The sequence below is a fragment of the Phyllostomus discolor genome, chromosome 4 (genome assembly GCF_004126475.2).
Source record: "Phyllostomus discolor isolate MPI-MPIP mPhyDis1 chromosome 4, mPhyDis1.pri.v3, whole genome shotgun sequence".
Classification (NCBI taxonomy): domain Eukaryota; kingdom Metazoa; phylum Chordata; class Mammalia; order Chiroptera; family Phyllostomidae; genus Phyllostomus; species Phyllostomus discolor.
In genome coordinates, this window is record NC_040906.2 from 84142166 (window position 1) to 84154301 (window position 12136).

General features: G+C 40.3%; 1 protein-coding gene across 1 annotated transcript in view; it reads left to right on the forward strand.

Moving 5' to 3' along the window:
- The window catches only part of CNTNAP5 (contactin associated protein family member 5), a 959167-nt gene that overhangs the window by 542327 nt on the left and 404704 nt on the right, over window positions 1-12136 (forward strand). The window contains exons 8-10 of the mRNA XM_036022576.1: window positions 2965-3058; window positions 3971-4120; window positions 6929-7100. Of these exons, the coding sequence (XP_035878469.1) occupies window positions 2965-3058; window positions 3971-4120; window positions 6929-7100 (416 nt within the window). The remainder of the gene's footprint in view (window positions 1-2964; window positions 3059-3970; window positions 4121-6928; window positions 7101-12136) is intronic.

The window sequence follows — 12136 nt, forward strand, 5'->3', positions numbered from 1 at the left end:
TAAGAAAGAAAGAAAGAAAGAAAGAAAGAAAGAAAGAAAGAAAAAAGAAAAAGAAAGAAGGAAAGAAGAAAGAAGGAAAGAAAGAGAAAAAGAAAACAAGCAACTAAGCAAACCCTCATTAAGTGTTGATTTTAAAGATAAACCTGGAGGGGAAAAGAGTTCTAATCAAAATGGCTGGGTAAGCAAATGGGGTACCCAAAACCTTTCTCAACCATATCAAAATTATAACTAAACTGCAGAAGAGCAATCATTCAGAACTGCCTGAAATCTAGCTGAATAAAAATTGTATACTAAGGATTTGAAAAAGAAGCTACATCAAGGCTAGTAGGAGGGGCAAAGATGAGAAATGGGCTATTCCCACACTCATGTGTGGTGATTAAAAGTTGAAAGGGACATCTCAGCTACAGAGTCCCCCCTGAGGAGTGAGAGGTCCCAACCGTGCACCAGGTCCCCCGTCCAAGGGTTCCAATGCCAGAAAAAGAAGTCTCCATAACTTTTATAAAAACCAGCAAGGATCACAGAGGGATGAGACGAAGGGCTTCTTGAGTCCCAGGTGTTCCTCTTGAAGGGCCCTGCCTGAACTTACACTCATTTTCTCTGACCTCCAGCACTAGGATGGCAGCTTGAAAGGCACCAGGGATATGAGAGGAAATTGAATTGTCTGACATCAGGGCCAGAGCTGGAGGGGAAGCTTTCTCACAGACAGAACTGCTGGCAGAGGATATTGTTCTTTTTCTGAGACTTCCCCAACAGAGTTGGCAAGCGGGCACCATATCTGAATCTTCGTCAACCTGTATCACACTCTTTGCTCTACACTGATTACTCCCTGATACTTATTCCCATACAGCTTGAGGACTCACCAAAGCTGTTTTCAGTGGTTTTTCCTTATGAATGGCCTGTCTTGACTAATGCTTTAGACTTTCCTAAAATCCTTCAAGCAAGCAGCATTTATCCTCTACATGCCCTTTACATGTCTCCCTAAGTGGCCCCATGGACAATACTAGTGGCAACTGGCCTTGCTTTAGCAGCTTGGCTCCTCTTGGGTACTTCCAAGCCCAGCACAGGTAGCATTCAGCAGCAGATCAATTTATAGCTCATACTGTGTGGCTCTTAGTAAGTTATAAAATGTCTAGTCACTGGGTTATACACCTAAAACTAATATAATAGTGTATATCAATTGTAATTGAAAAATTTAAAAAAATATATTTAATGTTAGGGGAAAAAAAGACAAAATGGACTAGTCATGTGGGAAAAGGAAGAGACTCAGAATCTGAAGACAAGCTGATGATGAATGGTCCTGACAACGAATGGAGCAGAACTCTGGTCTTCAGCCTGTTTCACCTATAAGGAAACTAGAGAATGTATCTTTAGTTACACTGACACTCCCTGTGGCCCCTATGTTTACTCTTTCCTGCTGTACCTGATGCCAGACTATGCTAGGCCTTTAGGAGCTATTTACACCTTATTTGTTGAACTCCTTCCTGATGCCCAACTCAAACAATCTATAGTTTGTTTTCAAAGTCAAACTCATATGTTATGCAGATATATTTAAAGTACTATGCAAATGAAGTTAAAGAAGTGAAGACCTGCAGCTGGCTATGTTCTCTGATGCCACTGACAGAAGTTAATTGTTTATCCCCAAGAAACACCTGACAGAATTTCTGCCTGATCAGCAAAATCTCTGTAGTTAGGACACAAACCCTGGTCTTTGGGAGAAGGTAGAGCAGTCAGGATGTGCAGCCTCTGGGTTCTCCACTTTATCCCATCAGGCCAGACATTTGCAGCTGCAGGAAAGACTGACTGTTAGGGATCTGGCTGCAAATGCAGGAGGGCCCCTTCTGTCTGCTCTTCTGAGCTGGTGGAGCACAGCTGCCCATAGCCATGTGATTGTGCCAGTAGCCTTGTGTTGTGCTCTCCATGGGTAGCTTCTCTAGAAGTCTGAGGGCCCAGGGGCACAGCATATCATAACTGTTCTGAGGAGGCCTGCAGACCTTTGCTGTGATTTTGAATACATTCTTCATATCAGTACCTCAGGAATGCTCCAGGAGGCTTGACTAGGCCTGATCTCTTCTACCTCCAGTAATAGCTCTTAACAAACCCCTTACTGTCCATTTTCACTGTTGTTACTTTGGCTGAGACCTTCATCTTCTGTCTCTTGGTGATGTGCAAGCAACAGGCCCCACTAGTCCTGCTTCTGGCCTTGTTTTCTCCAAATTCCTATTATCTGCCACCAGAATCTTTGAATGCTCACCTCTAGCCATGCCATCCTCATTCTGAAGACCCCTCATAGACTCCCATGTTCTAACACAGTGATTTTCATTCCTGGCTGCACATTAGATTCATTCAGGAGCTTTGTACAAGCTCTCTATCTCTTAGAATTCTTGCTCTAGGGGTATAAACTATTGCTCATTTTCCAAAACATTTCTGTACTGTTATCACCTCTCTTGTGAAGACTTTTCAGGATCCTCACATGGAGTTGGTTAAATCTTCCTTCTTTCTTCTCTGCCCCCCAACTTACTGTTCCTTCTAGAATTGTTGTTTGTGTGCTTCACTGTTTATCCCAGCAGCCTGACATGTTCCAAGGACAGAACGTTCATCCACTTTACCTGTGTCTCTTCACTTAACTATGGCTACCCTAGGATAGAGACCATGTGATGTTAATGTCTATATTCACCAGTGCAAGAGCAATAATGTAGTTGCTGTTCTGTCCATATGCTTTAGCAAACAGTGTCTTCTTTTGATGTTATATAAACTGAACTATATGCTTCTGTGTTACCTTGTATAATTCTCACAATAGCCTGTAAGTATAACTATTGTCTCCATTTTGCAGGAGAGGAAATTGAGGCAAAGAGAACGAAGAGAATCAATACATAGTTGGGTAGAATACCAGCTATGCTAGTGTGTGTAGAAATGTGTGGCTCTCTGTTCCTGTTATACACAAATCTATATGACTGTTTATTTCAGCTAGCCCTTTGCAGAAACAGAGTCTTCACAGATGATAAGCTTTTGGAGGAAATAGTTGACAACATCATGATTAATTTCCTATACAGTTTTCTTGGTAAGGTAGGCCAGCAATGTAGTGTTCATCAAAGATATCTGGGCCAAAAGAACAATGGAAAAAAACATTTAATAAATACTCACTATACACTCAACTTCTCTAGGGACTTCCCTACCTAATCACAACTTATCCCCTTAACAATGATACAGAGTAGAAATAATTTTACAGATGATAAAACTGAAACTCAGTGAAGGGAGGTCACTTAGCCAGTGTCACATAAAGAATTAAGGGAAGGTTGGAATTAACTAGTCTATTACCTCTCTCCAACAGAAAACTGCCTCCTCCTGGTACACCATTAGACTCTAGTTTTCCTGTTTTACTTTTGCCTTTAACAATAGCTTATTTTTACTAAAAAGGGGATATAAGCTACTAGGAGGAAAATGTAGGAAAACAAAAATTGTCTGTAATCTGACCAACCAGAAATAAAACCACTGGAAATGTTTTGAGAGTTTTTCCTTTTCAGCACTTTGCTCTGTTATTTATATTGCTAGATGTCAATTAATCTTCTCTGTGCCTTTGGTTGTAGTTTACAAATCTGTTTTTCACTTTTGTTGTTAAGCAAACACTCAAAGTTGTCCAGCCACTTAGACCACAGTGTGGTGATGGCCAGAGGGAAGGGAGGCAAAGGTGGAAGGGAAGTATCAAAAGGGGAAATTGGGACATTTGTAATAACGTAAACAATAAAAAATAAAGGAAAAATGACTAGAATTAAGTGGTTAAAAATAGAAAGAAAAGTGACTCTTGTGAAGCAGCCAAGGGTTTGGTTTAAGTGAAATGTTAAGTGGGAACCACTCTGAGAATGCACAGGGACCACAGCAGGGAAAGAAAACCAGCCCCCCCCCCCCCCCCGCCCCCGCCCCAGCTTTCCTAGATCAATCATCCCTATGCCTGCCCTTCCTGGTTCTTTTGCAGGCACCAACTTAAATGATGGCTTGTGGCATTCAGTCAGCATCAATGCCAGAAGGAACCGCATCACTCTCACCCTGGATAATGATGCAGCATCCCCAGCTCAGGACACTACCCGGGTACAGATTTATTCTGGAAATAGCTACTACTTTGGAGGTAAATCACTTAGCTTTTGAGGTTGGAAATAAAGGAGGGAGGGAGAATGGAGTGGACATTAATTTTTCTATTGTGATTCTTTCTTTGTCAATTAGACCATTCTTCTAACACAGGCACACCCCCTACCAAACACACACACAGACACAGGCAGCCACCTGTTCTCAAAATAATGGGAAGCAAACTGTCTCACAGCTGTGCAGATATAAATTATCTAGGTCAGTGCTGAGGCAAAAAAGAACTTTAGCTATAAGAACTGGTGTTACATAACATGTCCCAAAGAGATTTTTATAGCCATGCCAAGCTCTATGATCACATTTGAAAGCGAAAACTCAGCTGAAAGCTTGGAGAAAATACCAATAGTCAGCAGTAACTGAAAGAAGAGATATCTAGGTGAGAGGGAGAGACCAGCACTCTCATTCATCTAGGCCACTCTTCTGGCATTTTGTTGTCTTCATCCCACATCCCTGGAGGCCATTCCCATGAGTGGGGTAACTAAAAATGGGAAAGTCATAGAAGGTCCATGAACGCTTAGGTCCATATGGAGCAGCCAGTACAGATCCAGCCCTCTCCAATGTTGGGTGAATCCTGGAAGTCTTTTCTACTACAAAACACAGGGTAAACTGGTAAAGGGGAAAAACATGTGATTAGCACCAAATAGATTTTTATAGTTGCATATATATTTTTATTTAATCTTTTTCAAGGTGCCCCCTTTCATTAAAATATTAGTATATAATTTCTTGATCATTTGTTTTTATGTTAGAAAAAAGTATCTAAAGAGTAAATAATTTCAACAGCTGTCTGACAATGAGCAAGACATTTAGGGTTCCTGAACTTCCCATATTGAGGCCATGGAATTGTTAGGAGAGTTCTGTGACATCAAGGTATAGCACAAAATTTCCTACCTAGCAAGGAATGGACAAGCTGGTTTCAAACTTTGTAAATATAGGCATGGACTAGGGTTGGTCTACAGTTGCCAATCTGTTTCCCACTAGGAAATTGAATACATATTGTGTGTAAAATTACAAAGTGCATTCTCTAATAGGGTTTACCGATCATGTCTCTCAGACAAGTGACATATGGGTTGAGCTTTGAAATACAAGAGGAACTCTTCACAGATGCAGTGTATACATCAGGGTATCCCAAGAGGGAAGCACTAGGAAGTGATCTATTTGTGGCTTGATTTTAGGGCTTCAGGGATAGACTCTGTCCTTCATTCTTTGTCTTTTCCATGTGTGCATGATAACACATTTCTTTGAAAAGAGAACATTTTCATTCTCTGTAGATGATTTTTGTGTCTTAGCTCATTTAATTCATGAATGAGTTCAATTACCGACCTCACCTACCTTTGTGAGGTAGGTAATTGTAGCCTCATTTCACAGAAAGTAAGACTGTTGTTTACTTAGATGAAATAATTTGTGTGAATAGTAGAACCAGGATTCACCTCCAAATATGTTCTCCAAAACCCACTGTTGATAACAAAGAATGCCAACTACTGTAGAATAAAAGCTGTGGAAGGAGTGTCTTGGGGCCCCAGTGATATATCCCCAAAACTAATCATTTTGCATCACATGAAATGCTTCTAACAGGGAAAGAAAGGCAATCATATTCTTATTTCTGTTTAAAAAACAAGGAGCATAATTATAATATGTAAGCACCTGAATGCCTCCAAGGAAAAATGACCCCTCCCCCAAATGAAGAAGGATCCTTAGATGTGGTTCTTGGGGCACTAGGCTCAGAAGGTGAGGATTTATCTGTGATTTGAACAATGTATTAAAAACTCCCACACATAGATTGTAAACTTAAGAGAGGTAAAAATGAGTTTGAGTAATAATAGTCAACATAAATTCTGTCTATAGCGTCAATAGAAGTCCTAACATTTTTCTTCATTTTATAGTGTGTGTGCACTTGTGAGCTGTTAACCAGCTGTCAGGCTTCAGCCCAGCAGTGACTGTCTATTAGAAATGGCTGAAATAATTCCCAATTATTTATGGGTTATTTCCATGTTCTCAAGCTTGTGTTTGCATATTGTCTAAACCCATCAAAACATGCAGATTGGAGTTTACAAAGAGCTCCAGCATTGATATACCTATTTGCTTTCTACCTATCTTAATGAGAAGATATGCCTAAGTTACAGACTATGCTAAATTTTCATGATGCATTTTTTAAAAGAATACCCCTTGAGATAGTATGGTGTTAACCTTTCAAGTGTGCAATTACAGCCCTATAATGGTGTGCACTTAAACCATTAGTGTCTTTAGTGTCTGAATTTGTTTTGCAAATCACTTCAAAATTCCAGGTACAGTTCTACGTGTACCTTTGTCAGGAACTAAACCTATTAAAGCTAACTAACCAGATAGTTACTCTGCTGCCATCCTCATTCAAAGCATAATTTCCTTAGAAAGTATGATTCAGGATTGAATAATGCACTTAGAAGTGTGTTTCAAGACAGAACCAACACCCCCACATAGTTAAAGTAGGCTGTGTTCTTAGAAGAAGTGAAGTGTCCCAGGCAGAAGAATGGCACACAGTTTACCTAGAGAAAAAATGAAGGACAAGATGCATGGTAGAGTGTTCATATTCCCTTCAACATATTGGTTTTTTTGTTCTGTACAGTAATTGAGTATGCTTCCCTTTGAACCAATTCTGTCCTCTTTCTGAGGATGCTAGGATTCATAAGTAGACTCTGTGCACTGCTGTGAATGAAAAAGCACCACAATAATTACACCTCAATATCTTCTGTGGATAGGTCACCAAAGCAATGACTAATCATTTCATCATTCTTCTTCATTTTTTTTCTCTGTCCCACAGGATGCCCTGACAATCTCACCGTTTCCCAATGCTTAAATCCTATTAAGGCTTTCCAAGGCTGCATGAGACTCATCTTTATTGATAACCAGCCCAAGGACCTCATTTCAGTTCAGCAAGGTTCCCTGGGGAATTTTAGCAATTTACACATTGATCTGTGTAGCATCAAAGACAGGTAATTATTGTCTCCTATCCTCTGTTTTCCCAACCCCCACCTCCCCATTCTAACTGCTCTAAATATGTGTTTCTTTGAGCAAAATTCTAATCTGCTGACATTAGCCACATTAGACATAATTGAGTTGTCTAATGGAAAATATTTCTGAAAGGATTTCAGACCCAGAGAAAAATGGTTTAAATTAGTTCAGTCTCTCTTTATGTTGACTTGCAGTAAATGAGATATGCAAATTAAATCAAACTACAGATTTGTGAAAGAATTAAAATTTTATGCATAAACACCATCTGATTACTTTGAAGTTAAGAGTAAAACAAAAAGTGGGGAAGCATCACTTTTCTCCTAAACCATTTCATTCTTTGCTGCAATGGGTGTCCTCTCTTGCACATGGAATGAGTGTCAGGCTATCTGGGATCCTATAATAGAAGGTTGCTGCTAATACCCTTGAACCATTTCTTCTTTGGTCCAGAAGAAATCAAACCCTGGACAGAGAGAATCAACATGTTCACTCTCCAACCTGCAAATCTAACAAAAGCTCAGTTTCTTTTTTTGTCTTCCCTGGGATCTGGCTCCTTTTGTGTTAGAAGTTTCTAGATTCAAAGACATGCTGTAGAAAAAAATGTAAAAGTATCAATTCTGAATTTTCAGCAAAGTTTATCTTGTTCCCCATATTTCTTCTCTATCTATTGCTTCCTACATATCTTTGATTCTACCCTCCCTGCTTAAAATACCATTTATTAAAAGGGGGAATAACATGTGTTAGGTGCAAGCCTCTGTGTTGGTGGAATAGAATGTTAATTTTCATCAGGGAATAAATTAGTCATTACAATAAAGTACAATAAATGATCAGGAAATGTACCCTTAGTTGTATTAGATATGGCAGCTGCAACTTAGTCTGGCCTTTTGAGAATGAGGTCAATAAGGTTTCCAGTAAGTGGTGCTGAGCTGAATTTAACAGAACAGAGAGACCTGGATGGGGGGTGCAGGTTGAGGGTGTCAGATGATTTGGCAGGATGCAGCATGTGAAATGGCATAAGAATAGGACAGGTCATACTTGTAAGCAGTATATCAATTCAAGACACTTATTTCTCATTTTAAAATCTGTAATATTTAGATATATTTTGCAATTGATGGTAATAGTTTAATAGGCAACATTCACTTATTTTATTGACATATAAAATAGCAGTATGTCTTACAATAAATAGTGTCTTAGATTTAACAAAATATTGATAAGGAAGATTTTAGGTCACTGTGGTGGAGCACATGGAAAGAACATGGTTAGATATGTGGATTAGTATTAACATGAGAACTTTGAGGGCCCATGAAATTTGTCTTCATGCTCTAGGCAAGAATCAGAAAGCAAGGCAGCCAGATCTGCTTATTGAAAGAGGACTCAGGAAATAGGAAGAAAGATGGATTGAAGGAGAACCATCCCAGAGATGAAGGTAACTGCCCAGGCAGAGCAGAACAGTGAGAAGTAGTAGGGCACTATAGTGAGCAGAACAAAATCAGATGTGCATATCCCAGTCTCTGATGTTCAGAGTGACCAATGTAATTTAGCAGAACTTTATGAGAATGTTTCTCTGTTAATATCCCAACATAAGGGATCAGCATCAAATCACAAAGACCTCTTGGCTCTTTTACTTTCTCTTTTTCCTAAGTGACCAGCTGGGTAATAAAATGTGTCCTTCATTAGAATTTGCTAGTTTAGAGACCTGAGAATAAAAGATGCTACACAAAGCGATTGCGGCCTCTTTAGTCCGTTGATGATGAGGGTGAAGCATCCAACTTCATCAGCCAGCATAGCCTTTGTAAATTGGAGATCAACAGTGGAAACATTTATCAGTAGGGTTATCCTACCATACCTTAATTTCTAATCAAGGAAGCTTTCATTACAGTGACATGAAAATTGTTATCATCTATACTGCATCATTACTTTTGTATAATTGTAGTCTGTGTAATCATATTACATACAATTGTATTTTGCTTAATTGTAAAGCAATAAGGGATTGTGCTTAGTTTTGTGGGTAAATGGTATGTTTTTCTTCATTTACCAGACAGCTCTTCTAACAGAAGGAAAACCATGGAAAAAGGTTTTGCTTAATTATCTATTGAACTTATATTTAACATTTGTTGGAAGAGTGCAGGGGTTAAAAAAGCAGGTGGTTTCTGAGTTTTGTGTTTTATTTTTAAGGTTTTAATTACTGTAAACCCAACTTAAGGGCAAGTGCAGAGTCATTGCCTTCAAGGACTTTGCTACTTGAAGGTGGGTTGGGTGTGGTGGGGGAATATGAAAGTAGAAAAAAGTCTGACTGTTGTTTTTCTTACCTGTGTTTCTGTCAGAAAAGTTCATCAAGGACAACCTTTGGTCTGGCCTTTGAGTCTCTTGTTTCCCAGACCAGTCTCATCCATGTCCCTTCTTCCTAGGCTATGTATGGAGACCCAGGCCTCTTGCCTGGCCTCACAGGGGCTTGCCCTGCGCTCACCCCTCCCTCTTCTCCCTAAGAGTCATCTGACTTGGCTATGGAAGGAGAACCAGGCCTCACAGCTCCCCTTTCTGCTGGTCATCTTACACATACACAAAGGCACCTAGTGCTGGTCACTGTAAGAAAACCCAATAGGAAAAAACCAAGATAGCATCCACAGAAGATGCTTGTGTGATTTGAAATCTTAAGAGCTTGCCCCAATGGGAGTCCTTTAAACATATTCTCTTTAGATGGTGCTTAAGTCCACTGCCCAGCTTGTGCATGTTTACAAACCATCCTTGGGGCAATTCTTTGAATAAAAGCTGGGTGGGTCCCTTCCCAGCAACAAAGGACCTAAACTAACAATTTGCATCTGAATGCTTGGCAAATGCAAATCTTCTGGTCTCCGGAAGAAGGGACTTAGAGTGACTGCCCTGACCACAGCTCAGATAGCAGGACAAGTGCTGGATTTAGGAAGCTCCCTCTGCAGAACCACCCAATACCTAGGAGGCAGAACCCTTTGATAGGAATCACAGTTGGAGCCAGAGTGGAACACCTCCAATATGTACTTTTCATTCATTTTCCTAAACCTTTATAACACAATATGAATCCGCTCTCTCTCCTCTGCAGGCAGAATCTCCAATGTCATGTTGTTTATACTCCAAGCCCCTGTTCTCCAGGAACTATATTATCTTGCATCCCTTGAACTTGAGATAGGCAAGACATGGCAATCTAAACTATTATAGAGCTAAGTAACCTCTATAAATGCTTTATTCCTTCAACAACTGTTTATCCCAGCCTCAATTACTGAGCTTCACAGATGGGCAGTGAGTGAATGACTGAAGCAGTCTTGTGTATACACCAGAGTGTGATAAGCTGTGGTGAGAGTTTACAAGCCATGGGGGTGCAAGGCATAAATACCCCAGGTTTTAAAAGTTAACTAAGATCCAGAGTTGCATGCCAACGTATGGTCACAGGACTACAGTTGCAGTTTGGAGATGAACAATGCCAGTGTCCTCTCTCTTATACCATCTATCCAAAAAACACTAATCTGGCAATTTTAGTCATTGTGTGCCTATGGCTCTAAATGTGTAAGCCCATCTTCTGCCCAACCATAAAAAAGTTTTTCGGAATATGCAATATATTAAATTCATTGTAAACTTTAGGTGCTTCTAGTGAGACTCCATTTCTTAAAAAGGATATTCAAAGTGATTTGTGATGTCAGGCAGGGACTAAAAGAAGTAAGTGTGGCACAGTCCCAGTGGTCCAGGTCAAGGATACATTTTGTTAGGACTTTTCTTGAAAGATCTGACAAGTCAATTCCAGGAGCATGTCCAGTCTTGCATGGTTCATGGCAAAAGAAACAAATCACCAAATGCTGTCTAAGATTTCAATAAGAGACAGGATCCAGGGTGTGGAGGACCAAAGAGATGCCGATGAGCCAGCTGTCTGGGATAAGGGAAAGTGAAAGTCATACCTAAGGAAATTCATTAATTGCAGTGTGGAACACTGGAACAAAGCCTGTTTAATACCCAGTCCATTACTCATCAGCTTGAGATATGACACATTATTTAACCATTTAATATGTGTTTTCTCTTTTGCAAAACCAAGATCATAAAACCTACATTTGTACTGATCATGGACATACGAGATTTGGGGGCTCAGTTGCATATCTAATAAACAGATCCACAGTAAACATTGCCATGTTAATTCCCAGAGCCAAAAGTTTGCTATCTCTCTGCTTTCCATGGGGAGAAGGGAAGCCAAGATCTCCCTCTGAAGCTCCTCCAACCCCCACCATGGCCAAAGGATCCCTAGCAGTCTCTGGGGTGGATCCCCATAGATATACCTTACATGTGCTCTTTAATCAATCTGCTCTGTGACTCCCTTGGGCTTTGATTCCTACTTCTTCAGAGGAGCTGACCATCTGGAAGACTAATTACCATTCATTAGGAAAATGCATATCAATTTTGCACCAAGGCTATGGTCATTAGATTCTCCTAAAGCTTTGGTCTCAGTGCCTGGATAGGGTGAGGAAAGCATGTGATGTGCTTAGGGCACATAATTTAAGGAAGTCCTTATTTCCAGATTTATGTATTTGCAGACTCTGAATTTATATGAACCAGAGAGTGAATGCCTCCTTAAATTTTTCAGGTCAATTCTAGCATGTCTGCATCAGAATTGCCAGTAGGACTTGTTAAAATCCCTGTTGCTGGGTACCACCCCAAGAGTTTCTGATATTACTGTGAAGGCCAAGAAAATGTGTATTTATACAAAATTTCAGGGTGCTCCAGGTGCCACTGTGCTGGTCTGGGGACTAAACTTTGAGAACCACTACCTTAAGCTTCTAATCCTGGAGCCTGTGGGATTACATGGATTCTTACAGAAGGGGTACAAGTATAGGAGAGACGGATAGCTTTGGCCCCAGCTGAGGGCCCAAGCAGCTACTCTCCTAATCAGAGTCTCACTGGGCTCTGAGAAGTTCCAGCAGCTCTGTGTCAATGCCACCCTTCAAAGGGGTGTTGAATTCAGTCCAAGGGACACTGGACAGTCAACTGAATTCCATCTTCCTCT